General features: G+C 41.7%; 1 protein-coding gene across 1 annotated transcript in view; it reads left to right on the forward strand.

Moving 5' to 3' along the window:
• USH2A (usherin) overlaps positions 1-14,570 on the forward strand; it is a 356,150-nt gene that overhangs the window by 332,984 nt on the left and 8,596 nt on the right. The window contains exons 66-68 of the mRNA XM_015857330.2: positions 652-973; positions 12,083-12,292; positions 13,934-14,172. Coding sequence (XP_015712816.1) covers positions 652-973; positions 12,083-12,292; positions 13,934-14,172 — 771 coding nt within the window. The remainder of the gene's footprint in view (positions 1-651; positions 974-12,082; positions 12,293-13,933; positions 14,173-14,570) is intronic.

Genomic DNA, 14,570 nt, shown 5'->3' on the forward strand with positions numbered 1-14,570 from the left:
AGATGGGGAAACGGAAAATTTATTAGCTAGTCCATTTGCAGCACAGCTGAGCATCAGTAGAGTCACACCAGGAGTGTTCTTAGTTCTTTGAATTGAAAAAGAGCTACTTGCGTTTATATAGGACTCAGCTGCAGAAAAAACACATTTGATACTGAAGTAATGTCTGCTTTGCTAATTCTTGATTATTTACGCGACCTTTTCATATATATTAGTGTAGGCATAATTTGTGTGTGTTACATGGTTGATAAGTAAGTCTGTCTACTATTTACATATAACTAATCTAAATCCAAGGAGAGAAGAGTAATAGAGTGAAGCTCATGATGACTCAGCTCTCAAATGATATACACATCATCTCGTACAATAAATCATCATTTTGATTCATGTAATCAAAATCAAAACAATTTTGATGACTTGGCTCATGGAGATAAGAAAACAAAAAAGGTGAAACCTGGATGGAAGTGTTCTTCTGTCATCTGCTTTATGAATTCCTACATGTAGTCTATACATTGATATAAATTCTTTACTTTTTCAAAAATGCCAAAGACAAAAAAAAAAAAAAAATTTAAAAAAAAAAAATTAAGGCCTTTCCCCCTGAAATGTGTGTTTGATTCAGATGTATTAACCACTTTGTTCCTGCTTATGTTTTCCAAGGTACGAGGTACAGCTCCAAGCTTGCACAGAGCTGGGATGTGCCTCTAGTGAATGGGCATCCGTCCAGACGCTGGAAGCACCACCAGCAGGACAGCCTCCCCCTCTCACAGAGATACAGACCACAGCCAGGGGCTTCCAGACAGTGTCTTCTGTTCTGTGGACTGGCCCACAGCAGCCAAATGGAAAGATTTTACACTATGAACTTTACAGAAGACGGACGACACAAGCCCTCATAAATTTAGACCTCATACTTGTTTACAATGGCTCTTCAACGTCCTTCAGAGATGACCAGTTGTTGCCTTACACAGAATATGAATATCAGGTGGGATCTAATGTTATGTAAACAGTGTGATATTTTAGTGCTGAAAAGGCATTTCATTAGGTTTTTCTTTCATTTTCCTTCCTCCCTTAGTCATTTTGGAATTATTTTTTACTTTGAGATCATAAAGTAGCTTATGTCAAGAGGAACTGGGAGCGTTTTCTCAACAAATTACATGGTAGAACAGTAGGATCACAAGCAGATTTTGTGAGGTTATTGTTGATGGCTGCTACTTCTCATGCATGTGGGCCTTTTACTGTTGTTTTTCTTATGAATTTACAATAGGAATTCAGCTGTGGAGTAGGTACTGCCATCACTGACTGTCAGCAGAGCCCTGGAAACTAAGGTCAAGTTGTGTACACATATCTTGGCTTTATCCCATTCAACTGAGACATTTGCTGTTTCTAAGCACCTGACATTCCTTCCAAGTGTTTAGATAAGTCATAGTTTTGTAGCAGGTTAAGGTTAGTTTTTTTGTATAAAGATGCCTTTCAACATACACTCTTATTTATCTGCCAACAGGATAGCAATAAGCCTCACTCCTGAATCAATACACAATAATTCTACATATGGAGTGTCCTGGATGAGTTTGGCAATTCTCAGAAGTATTTACAACTTTTACCCTAAAATAAAATCAAATAAAATTTGCTCAAACATGGATTTGTTTCAATAAGCATGAAACACAGCGCAATCCACATCTTGAGCTCCCACAGAATAGTGGCAATCTTTCTTTAAAATGTTCATTTGCTTTACAGGATGACAAAGTAATTTAGGTTGGAATGGCTCTCATTCAGTCCAGCTTCCTGCTCAAAGTACTGTCAGTTGAGAGGTCAGATGAGGTTATTTAGGGCATATTTCTTTTGCACCTTGGAAATCTTCTGGGGAAATGAGCAACATCTTTGGGCAGTCTGCACCACTGCTTGACTGTCCCCATGGTGTCCTCACATGCCAAGTTCTTCAATCCCCTGATTACCTTGGTGGCCCTTTGCTGAACTCACTCCAATTCATCAATCTTTCTTGGGACCTAAACAGGACAAACGCTAAATGAAGGCATGTAATCACTTCCCTTAATTGTCTGGCTACAGTCCTGTTAAATAGCTCAAGATGCAGTTGCCTGTTTTTGTTGCCAGGGTACATTGCTGGCTCATGTTTGACTTCCTATCTACTAAGATCCCCCTGGTTCTTTCCAGCTGAACTGTTCCATAGCTGGTCAGTGTCTACCCTGTAGTGCTGCAAGGGTTTATTAATACCTAAGGTGCAAGACTTCGCATTTGTCCTTGATGAACCCCTCTGGAAAAACTTCTCTGGGATCTTTTGACTGCTCTTGATCATATTGACTGGTTCTTTCCACTTTGGTGTCAACCTGATGGAGATTTGATGACAGTGCTCTTCACAGATCAGGTTCTTTGCTTTCTGTTCTTCACTTCTACTGTCGTATTCTTTTTGGTAACCAGAAGCCATGCAGAATTAAATCTAAAATGCTTCTTTATCACATTAGCAGTAGAATCTATTGAGCTGATACATACACACGTCAAAGACTCACAAAGTCATGTAGCATGGAAGAGACATCCAGAAGTCATCTAGTCTAACTTCCTGCTTGAAGCAGATCTATTCAGAGCAGGCTGCTCAGTGTCCAATTACATTCAGGACCAAGTTCTCCATCCCTTATTCTCCAAGGATGGAGACTGTACAACCTGTCTGTTCCAATGACTGCTTACATATCTCTTATTTCCCTTTGTGCCTAACTCTGTTGTTTCAGCCTGTGACCATTGCTTCTTGTATGTCAGTCCCAGGGCCTAGAAGGAAGAACTCAGTGGCTTTCTTCATAAATCACTTTTAGCAGCTAAAACTTGGATAAGAAAAGGATTCTGAATGGACAATTATTAAACTATTGAAAAAAGAGCCTGGGATGCTACTAGAAAAATATACTTACTACAGTATTCACAGAATCTGTCTTCACTACTTGAGATTTACAAACTGTACAGAAACTGTTGAGTCATGGCCTGAACCACTGATAGATCACCTGAGGCAAGAACTGGGCCAGCCCTGAGAGCACAAGTGAAGGCAGTTCAGCTGTGTGACTGGAAGGACTGGAGTCTGGCTGCACCTCTCTTGGACCCCATTTAAGGGCCGACTGGTTTTGTGACCAAAGCTATTAATTTCTTTTCAAGAAACAGCAAAGTTTAGAGTTAAATATTTTTGTAGTGAGTCCCCCTGTATACAAATATTAAGGCTTTAATTTCTTTCTCACTGTGCAGGGCTCTTCTGTAGGTTCACAATACTGTGAATTTTCCATTTGCTTTAGTTTCTTTAAAATTGAACTATTGCTAGACCAGATCTCCATGCTATTTTGGTCAAGATCTGTGAAGAATGCAAATGCAAGTGCAGATGGAGTTTGGTAGAGAGAAAAGAGTTGTAGCAAATCCATGCCCTGATTACTACTTCTTTCTTAGCTGAAGAAAAACATATTCTTTGTCTGGGCTGGAGACTCTGTGATATTTGCAGTTGCACCAACTTGCAGTTACCACATTCAGAAGCTGTTTTGAGGGGGAGAAGTTGATAGCACAGCGCAGAGATTTGCTTGAGCTAATGAATTTAATGATCAGTTGATGATGGGTAGCAAAGTGGATTCCTTTGGTTTACCATGCCATATTCAAGACTTGTCGTTTTTTATCTTGGTTCTGCTCCGTAACTGGGCTGAGCTATTGACTAGATCTCTAAATCATTTCTGTAACCTGTTTTTTGGGAAGTTTTTTTGTGTTGTTTTTGTTTTTTTGTTGTGGGGTTTTTTGTTTTTTGTTTTTTTTTTTCCTCTCCACTGATGGCCATTTATTTCACTGTGAGAGGTTTTTGCATGTACATGTTTGTCTTCTCCTTGTGTCACTTGCAGCAGTCCTCTGGGATCTATTGTAAGCTCCTCCATTGTTGACAATTTATATCTTGTCTGTGAGACAAGTTATTCATAAGTATAGGTCTTGGCTTTTGCTATTATGCTGATGAAACCCAGATTTATATTTCACTTAAACTGAATATTGATTCTGCTGTCTCTGCATTTGAGGCTTATTTGCTGGACATAAAACTTTAAATGCAACTGAATTTCCTCTAGCACAATGCAGATAAAAACACAGCACTGTGATGGGACCCTCTCCAGCATTTTTGGAGCTATAGAGGTGTAGTTCAATGAACCCTGATAGCTTCTTAGGATCTGAGGTGAGGCTTTGTAAGGGAAACTATTGATGACAGCCTGAACCTCTGATTAACCATCTGAGGCAAGCGATGAGTCAGCTGTGGGAGCACAAGTGAAGGTGTCATGGTTTTGTAATTTTGCTATCAGTACTCTACATCATAACATCATGTAAAGCATGGATACTTTTATTGAATGTGCAGTTCACAGAAGAAGACTACATATCCCAGAGAACATCACAGTCAGGGATGAGTCACGGGACCAGGACGCTATAAAATCTTGTTCCCAGGCTGGAGTCCTCTTTCTCTTTCGGACTCTCGGAGAGTGGGAAGCATTCCAGCCGTGTCGCCTAGAGTTCACAGTAGGCCTCTCAGTTTTCGGGGACTCTCTCTCTCTCTGTTTCGTTCGATTTATTAGCCTCAATTATATTATATTGTGTTATCTTGTATTCCGATATCATATTTAGTAAAATAAGTTTTTCCTCCTTAGACTGCCACTGTTTTTATCCCATTTCCCTTTTCCCCTTCCTTTCTGGGCCCCAGGGGGCCCTATGGGTGGTTCCCCCCTGTCATGGTCATAGGTAAATCTAAGTAACCCACGACAGAAGGTAATTCAGCTGTGCTCCCAGAAGGAGTGGAGCTTGGTTCTACCTCTCCTAGATCCCATTTAAGGGCTGACCACCACTAAGGTAGCATCTCTTTCTGGAGATTGCTCCTCTGTGGAGTTCTTATGGTGAGCCTTGACATCAGTGAGCACCCGCCTTGACTGGAGGCCTCAGAGCTGGTGAGTCCTTTTCCTTAGATACCCTCTGGCTGTCTATTTCCAACTATACTTGTATTATTTCAACTGTACAGTTGTTTTTATATTGTTTTCAGCTGTACAGGCTTGTTTTTCCTTTTCCTTTTGCACTGAGCAAGCAAAAGGTTGGAGTAGAACTTTTCAGAATGTTTCATTGTTGCTTTTTTATTGTTTGGTAGGACTGCCTGTTGCGCTGCAGCAGGTGTCTGCCTCCCACAGTATCCTTCTTCCTTAAGTAGTGTGTTTCTTTCAGTCCAAATATTTCTGTGAAGTGAAAGGCCAAGGGAAGATCCTGAGGTATGCCAGGAGAAATAGATTTGGGGCACTCCATCTTGGACTCTTAGAAACTATTAAAGAGAAAACAAATCGTATTTCTGACGTTGGAGTGTTACAGAAAAATGAGTGAGAAGTCATGAAGATTATGGCAGGACCAACTGCATAGAGCACACAAAATGTCAGTCCTCTTGGTCACTATCAGAGATAATGAGAACAGCACTTGGTTACCAGCCCATCCATCAGCTAAGCTCCAGTTTGTGCTGCTTAGTTACTGACAAACAACTAGGTGACTTTTACAGCTTAGAATGGGGTGAAGCAGGTTCACTGAATAACCAGTGATTGATAATATCCTTCATCTTTTGGCTTCTTTTCTTCATTTTAATTCACTGTTTCTGCTTGTCACACTGAAAGATACACCACAAAGCAGTGGCAAAATCAAAGACACTTCCTCCTTGCACTCCCTGCTTGCTATTCCCTCTTTGTTTGAAAAAGGGTTTTCTTGTAAGAGAAAATCTGAAAAGTAAAGCAAGCACAACTATATTCTTTCAATGTTATAAAGGTGATACCTACTCTAAGTATCCTTTTGCTGAACTAGATGCTTCCTTTGTCCTGGTACAGCAGGGCATGCAATAGGGAGAAGTACTACTTAAAACAATGCAATTTCTTTTATAAAGTCCCTCTTCTGGCACCACATTTCTGTTCCCAACACTGTTCTAAATTTAAGTGTGTTAACAATGTACTGATGAAACAAACCTTGATTTGTATTCATTTAACAAAATATTGCACTGTTGTTCTGGAAGGAAACAAACAAACTACTGACAGTTATGATACCTCATTTGTAGGACTTTTCCCAGTACATTGCTATTCTGATATGTTCAAAAACATGGCGAGCTATCCTTTAAAAACACATTAGTGTGAGTACTACGGGAAAATATATTCCAGGGCAGTAGATGACTTGATATGATTTCCTTGATTGTATCTTTTTATTTATGAGGCATAATTTATGACTGCTGAAAAGCAAACTAAAATGAGTGATGGCTAACTACAGCCAAAGTAATAAATCAGAAGCGGAGAAAGAAGTGGTGATTTTGATCGAATCTATTGAATTAGCTGTTGCCCTTAGCTATTACAGGTATTGGAAAGACCTTTTAATATCTGCTTATCTCTCTCATGGGAATGTGGTAACTATCTCATTATATACCCATAGGAAACAAATTATTTAATTTTCTACCTTTTAGAGTTAAACTTGTTTACATCTCTCATTAATTACGGGTGTTATACTATGTTATATGAAATGAGCATCCTTTAGAATATGGAAATTTTATGCAAGTCCCAAGCTGTTTGCCTGTAATCTTTGTCTTTCTCTTTCACCTCCCTAGAATGGGTTTAGTACTTTTATTACGTATAGAGATTTGAATAGTGAAGATGAATAGCAGTGTTAAGAGGTTCAAATTACAGCAGTGCTAGAAGCCTGGACCTACAGTCTATCCCATTATATGTTTATGGCCTCCCTAAGTATGCTGACTGAGTGCTAAATAGGTAAGAGAATAGATTTCAGAATGGGCGATCAGAAAACACACTTTTGTTTACTAATCTCTGTGCCACTGATCATGAGTGGATGTGATTCCTTTCTTTCCATTGTCTTTGTTCTATTCCTACTAGATTGCAACCACTCTTGAAACTTTATACTTATACTTTCCCGACACTGCAGCGCCCAGAATGAATATGTTATTTTAATACTGAATACTAGGTTTCTGTAGACAGGGTTTGTGCTCTGAGTTATGCTGACAGTGCATTAGGAATCCCAAATTACCTAGACGGCACATCGGCCAGGTCTGATGAGGGGAAGGATTTGTGAAGAGTGCTGCAAATGATGGTGGCAGAGAGTTTCCTTGGTTTCCTCTAATTTTATTTAACTAGTCAAGATTATAGATTTCAGTTTTCTTGTGGAATGCTGTTCAAACACAACTAAAAATCTGGCACTGTGTTTCTGAAACTTAATGACATCATATCTTTTATACCTCTAAAACAGCTTTCTAGCTGGGAAAACTCTGTGTCTGTGTAATCACAGGGCTATAAGTGAGCAGGTCTTGGTAAAGAAAACAGTCACAAAGTGTGTTTGGACCTCCAGGAATCAATTGTAGATACAGAAGTCATATCAGTTAGTCTCTGCTACTGCTCATCTCTCCTGGCATGTGCAGAGTGGTGCTACCGCTGAATCCTTCTTGGAAGGACCAGCAATCAGTTGTGTTAAGTCCTTGGATTCCCTTTGAGCAGAGAGCTGAGGTCTTGCCCCTCTCAGAAGTGTGTTAACTTCAGCATTGTCTGATGCATGGTACCTGTAGGGCTTGGTGGGAGCTAGTAGTCAGTGCTGATCAGCAGTGAGTTGTTGGAGAAGGGTGATTGTCACCTGGTCTCTGCAAAGCAGAGGGTGTTGGCTCTCTCAGCCCTAGGAATTCAGCAGAAGCTCAAGACTTCTGCCTCCAGACAGACAAGCTATCACCAGACAATCCACCCTTCTGCCTGCAGCGTCCTTGCTATACTTCAGCAGAAGTGAAGGAGAACAGGACCTCTGAGAGTTTCTCATGCTTGCTTTGCAGGAGCAGTGGGAGTTTCCTGGTTGGCCTCTGTGTTTACAGTGGAAGTATCTGTCATACTGCTGGGGCCAGGTGTGAAATGCGAGTCGTGTGAGCTGGCAGGCATTACTGCACACATGACATCCTCTGCCAGACCTCTGCTCAATCAGCTTGTGGTTATGCTTTTTGTGTGACTGGAGTCACGACCAGAAGATCATTTTAATCAATGGGGGAATTTTTGGTAACACAATGTATTTTTTTCTGCCTTAATCACAGACTGTATTTGTCATCTGAGAGTGTTGAATCTGTGCACTTTATTTTGGTAGCTTCTTCACTGTCCCTTTTCATCACACAGAAGCTTAGTGCTTGCCTGGTCTGTGACTGGTTGTCTTCTGATGCTGCTTCCCTCCATTCCCTCCTGTATGAGGTACATATGATCTCCATTTGATTAAAAGAAAAATTACTTTTTTGGTTCAAAACACAGCTTGCCCAGATGAACCTGGGGCTTCAAGAGTGTTACAGCACATGACCCTGTGTTGCCCAGAGGTCCTACTCACAGCATCTCCATCTTTGAGCCATTATGATTTTATTGCCATGTATGGGGAGAGTTCAAGCTCAGTAAATCTGAATAGCAACAAGTGCTCACTGCACTCAGGCTGTGGCCAATTTCTCAGCACTTTCCTTCCTGTTCTCCTACCTCTTGCCCCTTCTTGCTGGGCCAGTGAGCCCTGAGGTTGTCCTACGGTCATTTTGAGCAGTGCCTGAACACCAGTCTCATCTAGGAGCTGAGATCCATTCAGGGTCACTGTTGATTAAAGAAACAAGCTTAGTTACCTGTAGGTGGAGTTCTCTAGTATTCTAGATCTGCTAGCTCCAGATAAGTTTCCTCCTCTCTGGTTCCACCTCATAATTCAATGTGGGCTGGAGGCCAACAAATTTATAAAGCAGTTTAAAAAATATCTCATGCTTTTGTGGAGGGAAAGTAGTCATTAAAAACCATATATCTTTTGGCAGCGTGCAGAGCTATGCACCATGATGTCATAGTTAATGCTTTTGGAAGCAGTATATTCAAAAAGTCAGGTTATAAGAAGTGTTTGATATCTTTCTGCTGTCTGTTTTGTCATGCAGTACGTTCCTGCCTACATGAGCTCTGTGCTCTGAGGCAGCTTTTAGAGTCTTCTGCTATTATGAACAGCAAATGATGATGACGATGCCTATTAAGCTGTTTACATTTCTATGTGGATGCTATAAATATTTTCCGTGCTGAGTATGTCATGTCATACAGAGACATTTTTGTGTGTGCCAAAATAAAACTTATTACAGAAGTCTAAACTGTGGAATTTCAGCTTAGCCAGGCTGTCAGTTATCCATGCCCTTTTTGTGGTGACTTTCTGAGGAGCCGTGACCAAATCAAACCTCTGATTTTAGCAGGTGCTTCTCATTGTCTCTTCTGTTGCCTTGCTGTCTGATGTCTTCATGAACTGAAATGGCCAAATATGAGCAGTTCCATCTGCAGCCATTTCTGTGCGATTACAACTCTGGATCTCCAAACACAGGCCAGAGTTTACTTGAATGATGATTCTCATAGGGAAAAAAAATTATAGTTATCCATTCTTTTACAGATGATTAAGCAGAAGGAGTCGGGGGAGTCAGGATTATGTCAGTGTAAATCCAGATTTTAGATCCACTGAAGTCCTGTTGAGCTCTCACAGTGTTTTCCAAAGCTGATGTGAGTTTTGCATAGCTGAAGATATTCTGCTGGAAATATGGCTTGGCTTGGCTGAGTTGCTAAGTTTCCCTCACTGACATTCTGAGACCATGACTGTTAGTCAGGCCCTGATGGATCTTGACCTCTTTTTGCAGAGGAATGTGCTGCTCAGAGGATGGGCTTAGGGTCCCTCCCTGGAGAAGGACCTGGCTGGGAAACAGTATCTGTTTGCACTTGCCCTTGCTCTGCCCAGTTGATCTTGGTTTTGTTACGTTTGTGTGAAGTAGAACAGCCTTGGAGGGAGGGGAGAGGGGGGGGACCACACTGCACACAGAGATGGGTTGTGCACTTGGGCACTTCCACTCTGGAAGACAGTGAGACTGACTGCCTCTGTTGGAGCGTAGGATTGAAGTGAAATTGCTGCCCTCTGGGAAGAGGCCTTCAGCCACTCAGATGTCACGTGAAAGGGGATCAGCATTCTCTTTTCCCTTGTCTGAGATGGTGTCCATCAAAAATAAGGCTTCTTTTCTGAAAGACATGGCTTAGGCACCTATGATACTGGAGGGATGGAAGAAAATGCCTCCCGACAGCTCTCAGTGAGGTGTGTGCACCCCAGCTGTGCTGCATCCCTCTCTTCTCCAAATTTCCTAAGGGAGACCTGATTGCTGTGCTAGGGAGGAATCCTCTCTCCCATCAGTTTTAGTGTGGAAGCTGGTTCTGCAGCTCAGGCCCAATGGTGCCACATTCTATGCTCATTAAGACCACAGCCCAGTGTGTAACCAAAGCTTTTGAACTAAGGTAAGTGCTGAGTTGAGGCAAGTGGCATGCTCAGAGCTTCTTTTTCTGAATGTGGCTTTTTCTCTCCACAAAGAAATATGCTTCTTGAAATGAACTACTGTGGGCAAATCTTTGTAGCAGCAGGGACTTAACTGAGATAGAGGTTTTGACCTACTGCAGTAAAGTGAACAGAGTTTGACTTACGAAAAGTTCACAACAGAGATATATTACTGATTTCACTGAAAATGAAAGTATTCTGGCAGAGCTTTTTATCATAGGGCGTCATCTACACTTACACAGTGTTTCACTGGATGATATTATATGTTTCTGAAGGAATAAGGCAGTAACTCCAGTTTTGTAGTTGGCAGAACCATAGTCTTCAAAGTCTCTGAGGTAGCTTTTGGCCCTTTTCCGTCCCTGGGCCCCTTGTGAAGTGTTCTGTGGTCTTGGAACTTAATATTGCCAGCTGGTAAGATGCCAGGGTCAAACTTGAAGAACTCTAAATTCTAAACGTCTTATTTTTTAAATTTTTTTTTCTTAAGGCACAGTCCCACCAGCTGGTTCTCCAGGACTTCTGCCTGGAGTAGATCACATAAGAACATGTTTTACTGTTGTTAGAATTGCTCGGCATGAAAGCTTACTAAGGAATACTTACACTAAAAATCTCTCAGACAGTCCTCTTGTATTGCCATTTAGATCTATCATTCTGATTGATCACTCTGTGGTTGGCTAATATTGAGCCTAATTTAACCCTACACACTCACGCATCCATCTATTCTGTCTATTGTACCTGACATTCTACAAATTACTTACTCATGCAAATGACGACCTAAGGCAACCTTTTATGATATTCGTGTTTAATTATACAAATAGTTTTTGATAAATAAGATTATACATCCTTCCATATGTTTATTCACTCCTTGATGAAAGCAAAATTTAATTTTCATGCAGATTTGTTGAAGACTGTGTTTAATAAGTGCTGAGTTTTATGTAGTCTGCAGATCACTCTGGTTTTGGGAAGCTGACAAAACCAGTAGGTGTAGTTCACAGAGACATGTGGGTTTTAATCAGGCCTCCTTCAAGCTGCTCAATTTTGGAATCTTGGGATTGAAACAGTTGCCTCTGTGCTCAAGCAGTAAAGTGAATGTTGCTGTGGAAGCAAATGGGAGATGCTGATTTAACCATACTTTTCAGTGGGTTTTGTTTATATTATGGGTTACTGAAAATGTTGCTGAATGATTGCTACAGAAATATTTTTAAGAGATATGTCCCTATTAAAATGTCGAGTTTATAAGAGTAACTGGAATTTGTCTTGTGCAATTCAGTCAAGGTGAACATAATTAGATGTCAGACAGTGGCAGGCGGAACTCACTGGGGCTGCTCGCACACGTGAAGGAAGTGTGCAGAAAGGAGACAAATAGCAGGACTGGGTGTCAGTGTTTTTGTTCACATTGGTTTGAAAAAGTTATCAGTGTTGATCCTCTTTGCGTGGCGCAACAAAGACAGTGGTAAGTAAAAGTAAAAGTAAAAGACAAGTAAAAGAGTAAGTAAAAGACATTCAGGTAAGTACGAGCTACATGAATGCACACTTCCTGAGACAAGAAATCTACTTCTCAATGTAGTTCTTTTTTGTTGTTAGGAAGTCACAGGATCAGTGCAGACAAGGGACATTTGAACACAGGTGCTGTTATACTGTGTCTTAGCAGAATTAAAGCTGCAGCAGCATCGCAGAGAGCTGTGGAGCTTTTGTGGGCTTGAGTCCTTCACTGACAGTCTGTTTCTGTATGCTAAAGGTGTGGTCAGTGAACTCGGCGGGCCGGACACCGAGCGGCTGGACACGCTGCCGGACAGGCCCTGCTCCTCCCGAGGGCCTGGCAGCTCCCCTCTTCCACACAGTGGCATCCACAGTGGCCATAGTGAACATCAGCCCTCCTCTTAAGCCAAACGGGGTGGTCAGTATCTACAGGCTGTTTTCTAATGATACTCAAGGGACTGAGGTGGTGGTAAGTGTTGTCAAAATTATTTGTGCACTTCCATTTTAACTTTTGTTTTCTAGCATTAGCAGTTTTGTTCTTACTGTGTCTGCTGGTTGCAAATTTCCTTCCTCTCCTGCTCTCCCTTTGTTGCCTGCTCTGCAGCGCTCTCTTCTGGCCAAAGCGGGTCCTACACTTTCACTCAGCTAAATGTGCTCCTCGAGGAATTATCTATACAGCAATCAAACCTTTCTGACTTGGAAATATGCTGTGACAACGTGATGAGAATCCACAGTATTATTTTGGTGATGGCTAACCAACCAAATGAAATACTTTGAGACAGCCCCTGTGTTTCACTCCAGCCTATAGGAGGCAGAGGAGGTTCTTTGGTATGTGTATACCTGGCATGAGATTAAGAAACAACAGTTCAAATGTTGGTCCTACCAAATCTTAATCAGGAAGTGGTTTTGTGCTTTGGATAGCTGACAGGTTTGAAGCTCCAAAGAAAATGCTGAGTTACCTTTAAAATCTTTCTTGCTGGTAAGAAGTATTGCATGGCAAAGCGCTGAAGAATAGTGCAAGTAAAAAGTTAAGTGTCTCTCAATCTAGATCACCTTAAAAGAAGTTCTTAGTGGTGAGATCTTTGGTGTGGATCTTAGCTATTCAATCAAATCTCAGTGAATCTCTAGGCAATGCCTCCTTTTGTCTGTGCTGTGGAGGGTTCCAAGCCTCAAATGCAGAGTCATTTTCATCTCTAGCTTGGACATTGCTATGACAAAGATGCCCATAATCCAGAATGTGGAGGGTTCCATGTGATCCTCAAATTTTTCCTCAGTTTTAACTGTCTGGCTTGTGGGTTTCCATTTTCTAGGGTGGGCACATGGGAAGCAAGAAAGAGTAGACTTACAAAGAAGTTTATGGTATCAGACTGATACTGTTTCTTGTACAAGAAGGTGGCTCAACAAATGTGAGGAGATGGCAGTAAGGTACATGATGCTTTTGTGGGGTTGAGATGCAGCTGTGATTTTTCCTTTGAGATTGAATCCATTAGGTGTCCTGGCGTGACTGGACTCAACTAAGCTAGGAAACCTATGGAGTTACATTAGATTAATGTGCTGATCGCACATTACACATTCATTTCTCCATGTATTTATACATCCCAGTGCAATTGGCCATGTTCATGTCTGATGCAGCTAGCTCATCTCCCTGTTGTCTGTATGGTCTTCCGTCTCCATCCCATCACATCTGCCATGCTGCTGTCTGATCTCTAGCACTGGCATTAGGCAATACCAAACACTTTTATTTTCTTGCTTCACTCATTCCTTCCTATTCATTTATTTTCAATTCCTTTTAGCCCAGTGTTTCTCCCTAAAAGTTTGCAGTTTCTCTGTCCCTGAGAATGACATGTACAAGTTGATATACAGATCAACTCAAGAGGTCTCTGAGGCCACTGATGGTGTGGTCTTTTCTTTCTAACAGTGCCCTTTAACTTTATAATGGGAGGAAAGTGACTGCAGAGGTCCCAGTGCACAGCAGCTGCATTAATGTCAGACTTAAAGGACATGCAGAACCTTGTGCCCATGGTGTTCTGGAGTTAATTTATCCTGATAACTCTTATTTAGTACTTGTGGTGCTTAAACCTATGACAAGTTTCCCCTTAATTTTTTGCAGCTGTCAGAAGGGACTGCCACCCAGCAGACAATACATGGGCTAAAACCATTTACCACGTACTCCATTGGTGTGGAGGCCTGCACCTGTTTCAACTGTTGTAGCAAAGGACCCACGGCCCAAATGACCACACAACCAGCTCCCCCCTCTGAGCAACCACCCCCACAGATCCGTGCCGTGACCTCCAGGAACGCCTCTTTCCAGTGGAGCGCCCCTCAGTCACCTAATGGCATCGTCACCAGGTGGGAGCTGCAACCCAGCCAAATTTCAGCTATTTAGGAGTGGTGGCAGAGCAACCTTCCTGGATGTAAATTGTGATCATGTGACTGAGAGCTCTGGATGGTTGGAACAGCCGTGTTCATTCTTCCTGGTGTTGGTGATGATATCTCATGTGGCCTAAATAGCATCCAAGAGGTGTTTAGGTGAACCAGTTGCATTTCTCATGAGCAGGATATAGACATTGATGAAGGTGGCAAGGATGCTGGGAGTGGAGGTTATTATCTAACAGCTGTGGTTGCACAGTGAGAGTGGTGAGATCAATTGTCTGCAAGAGGCAGCTGTATCTTGTAGTTAGTAAGGCTATCTGATGTGCAGAAGTGTTGATGCCTATTAAGGCTCCAATAATTTCTTTGTGAGCATG

This window comes from Coturnix japonica, chromosome 3, assembly GCF_001577835.2.
Source record: "Coturnix japonica isolate 7356 chromosome 3, Coturnix japonica 2.1, whole genome shotgun sequence".
NCBI classification, from domain to species: domain Eukaryota; kingdom Metazoa; phylum Chordata; class Aves; order Galliformes; family Phasianidae; genus Coturnix; species Coturnix japonica.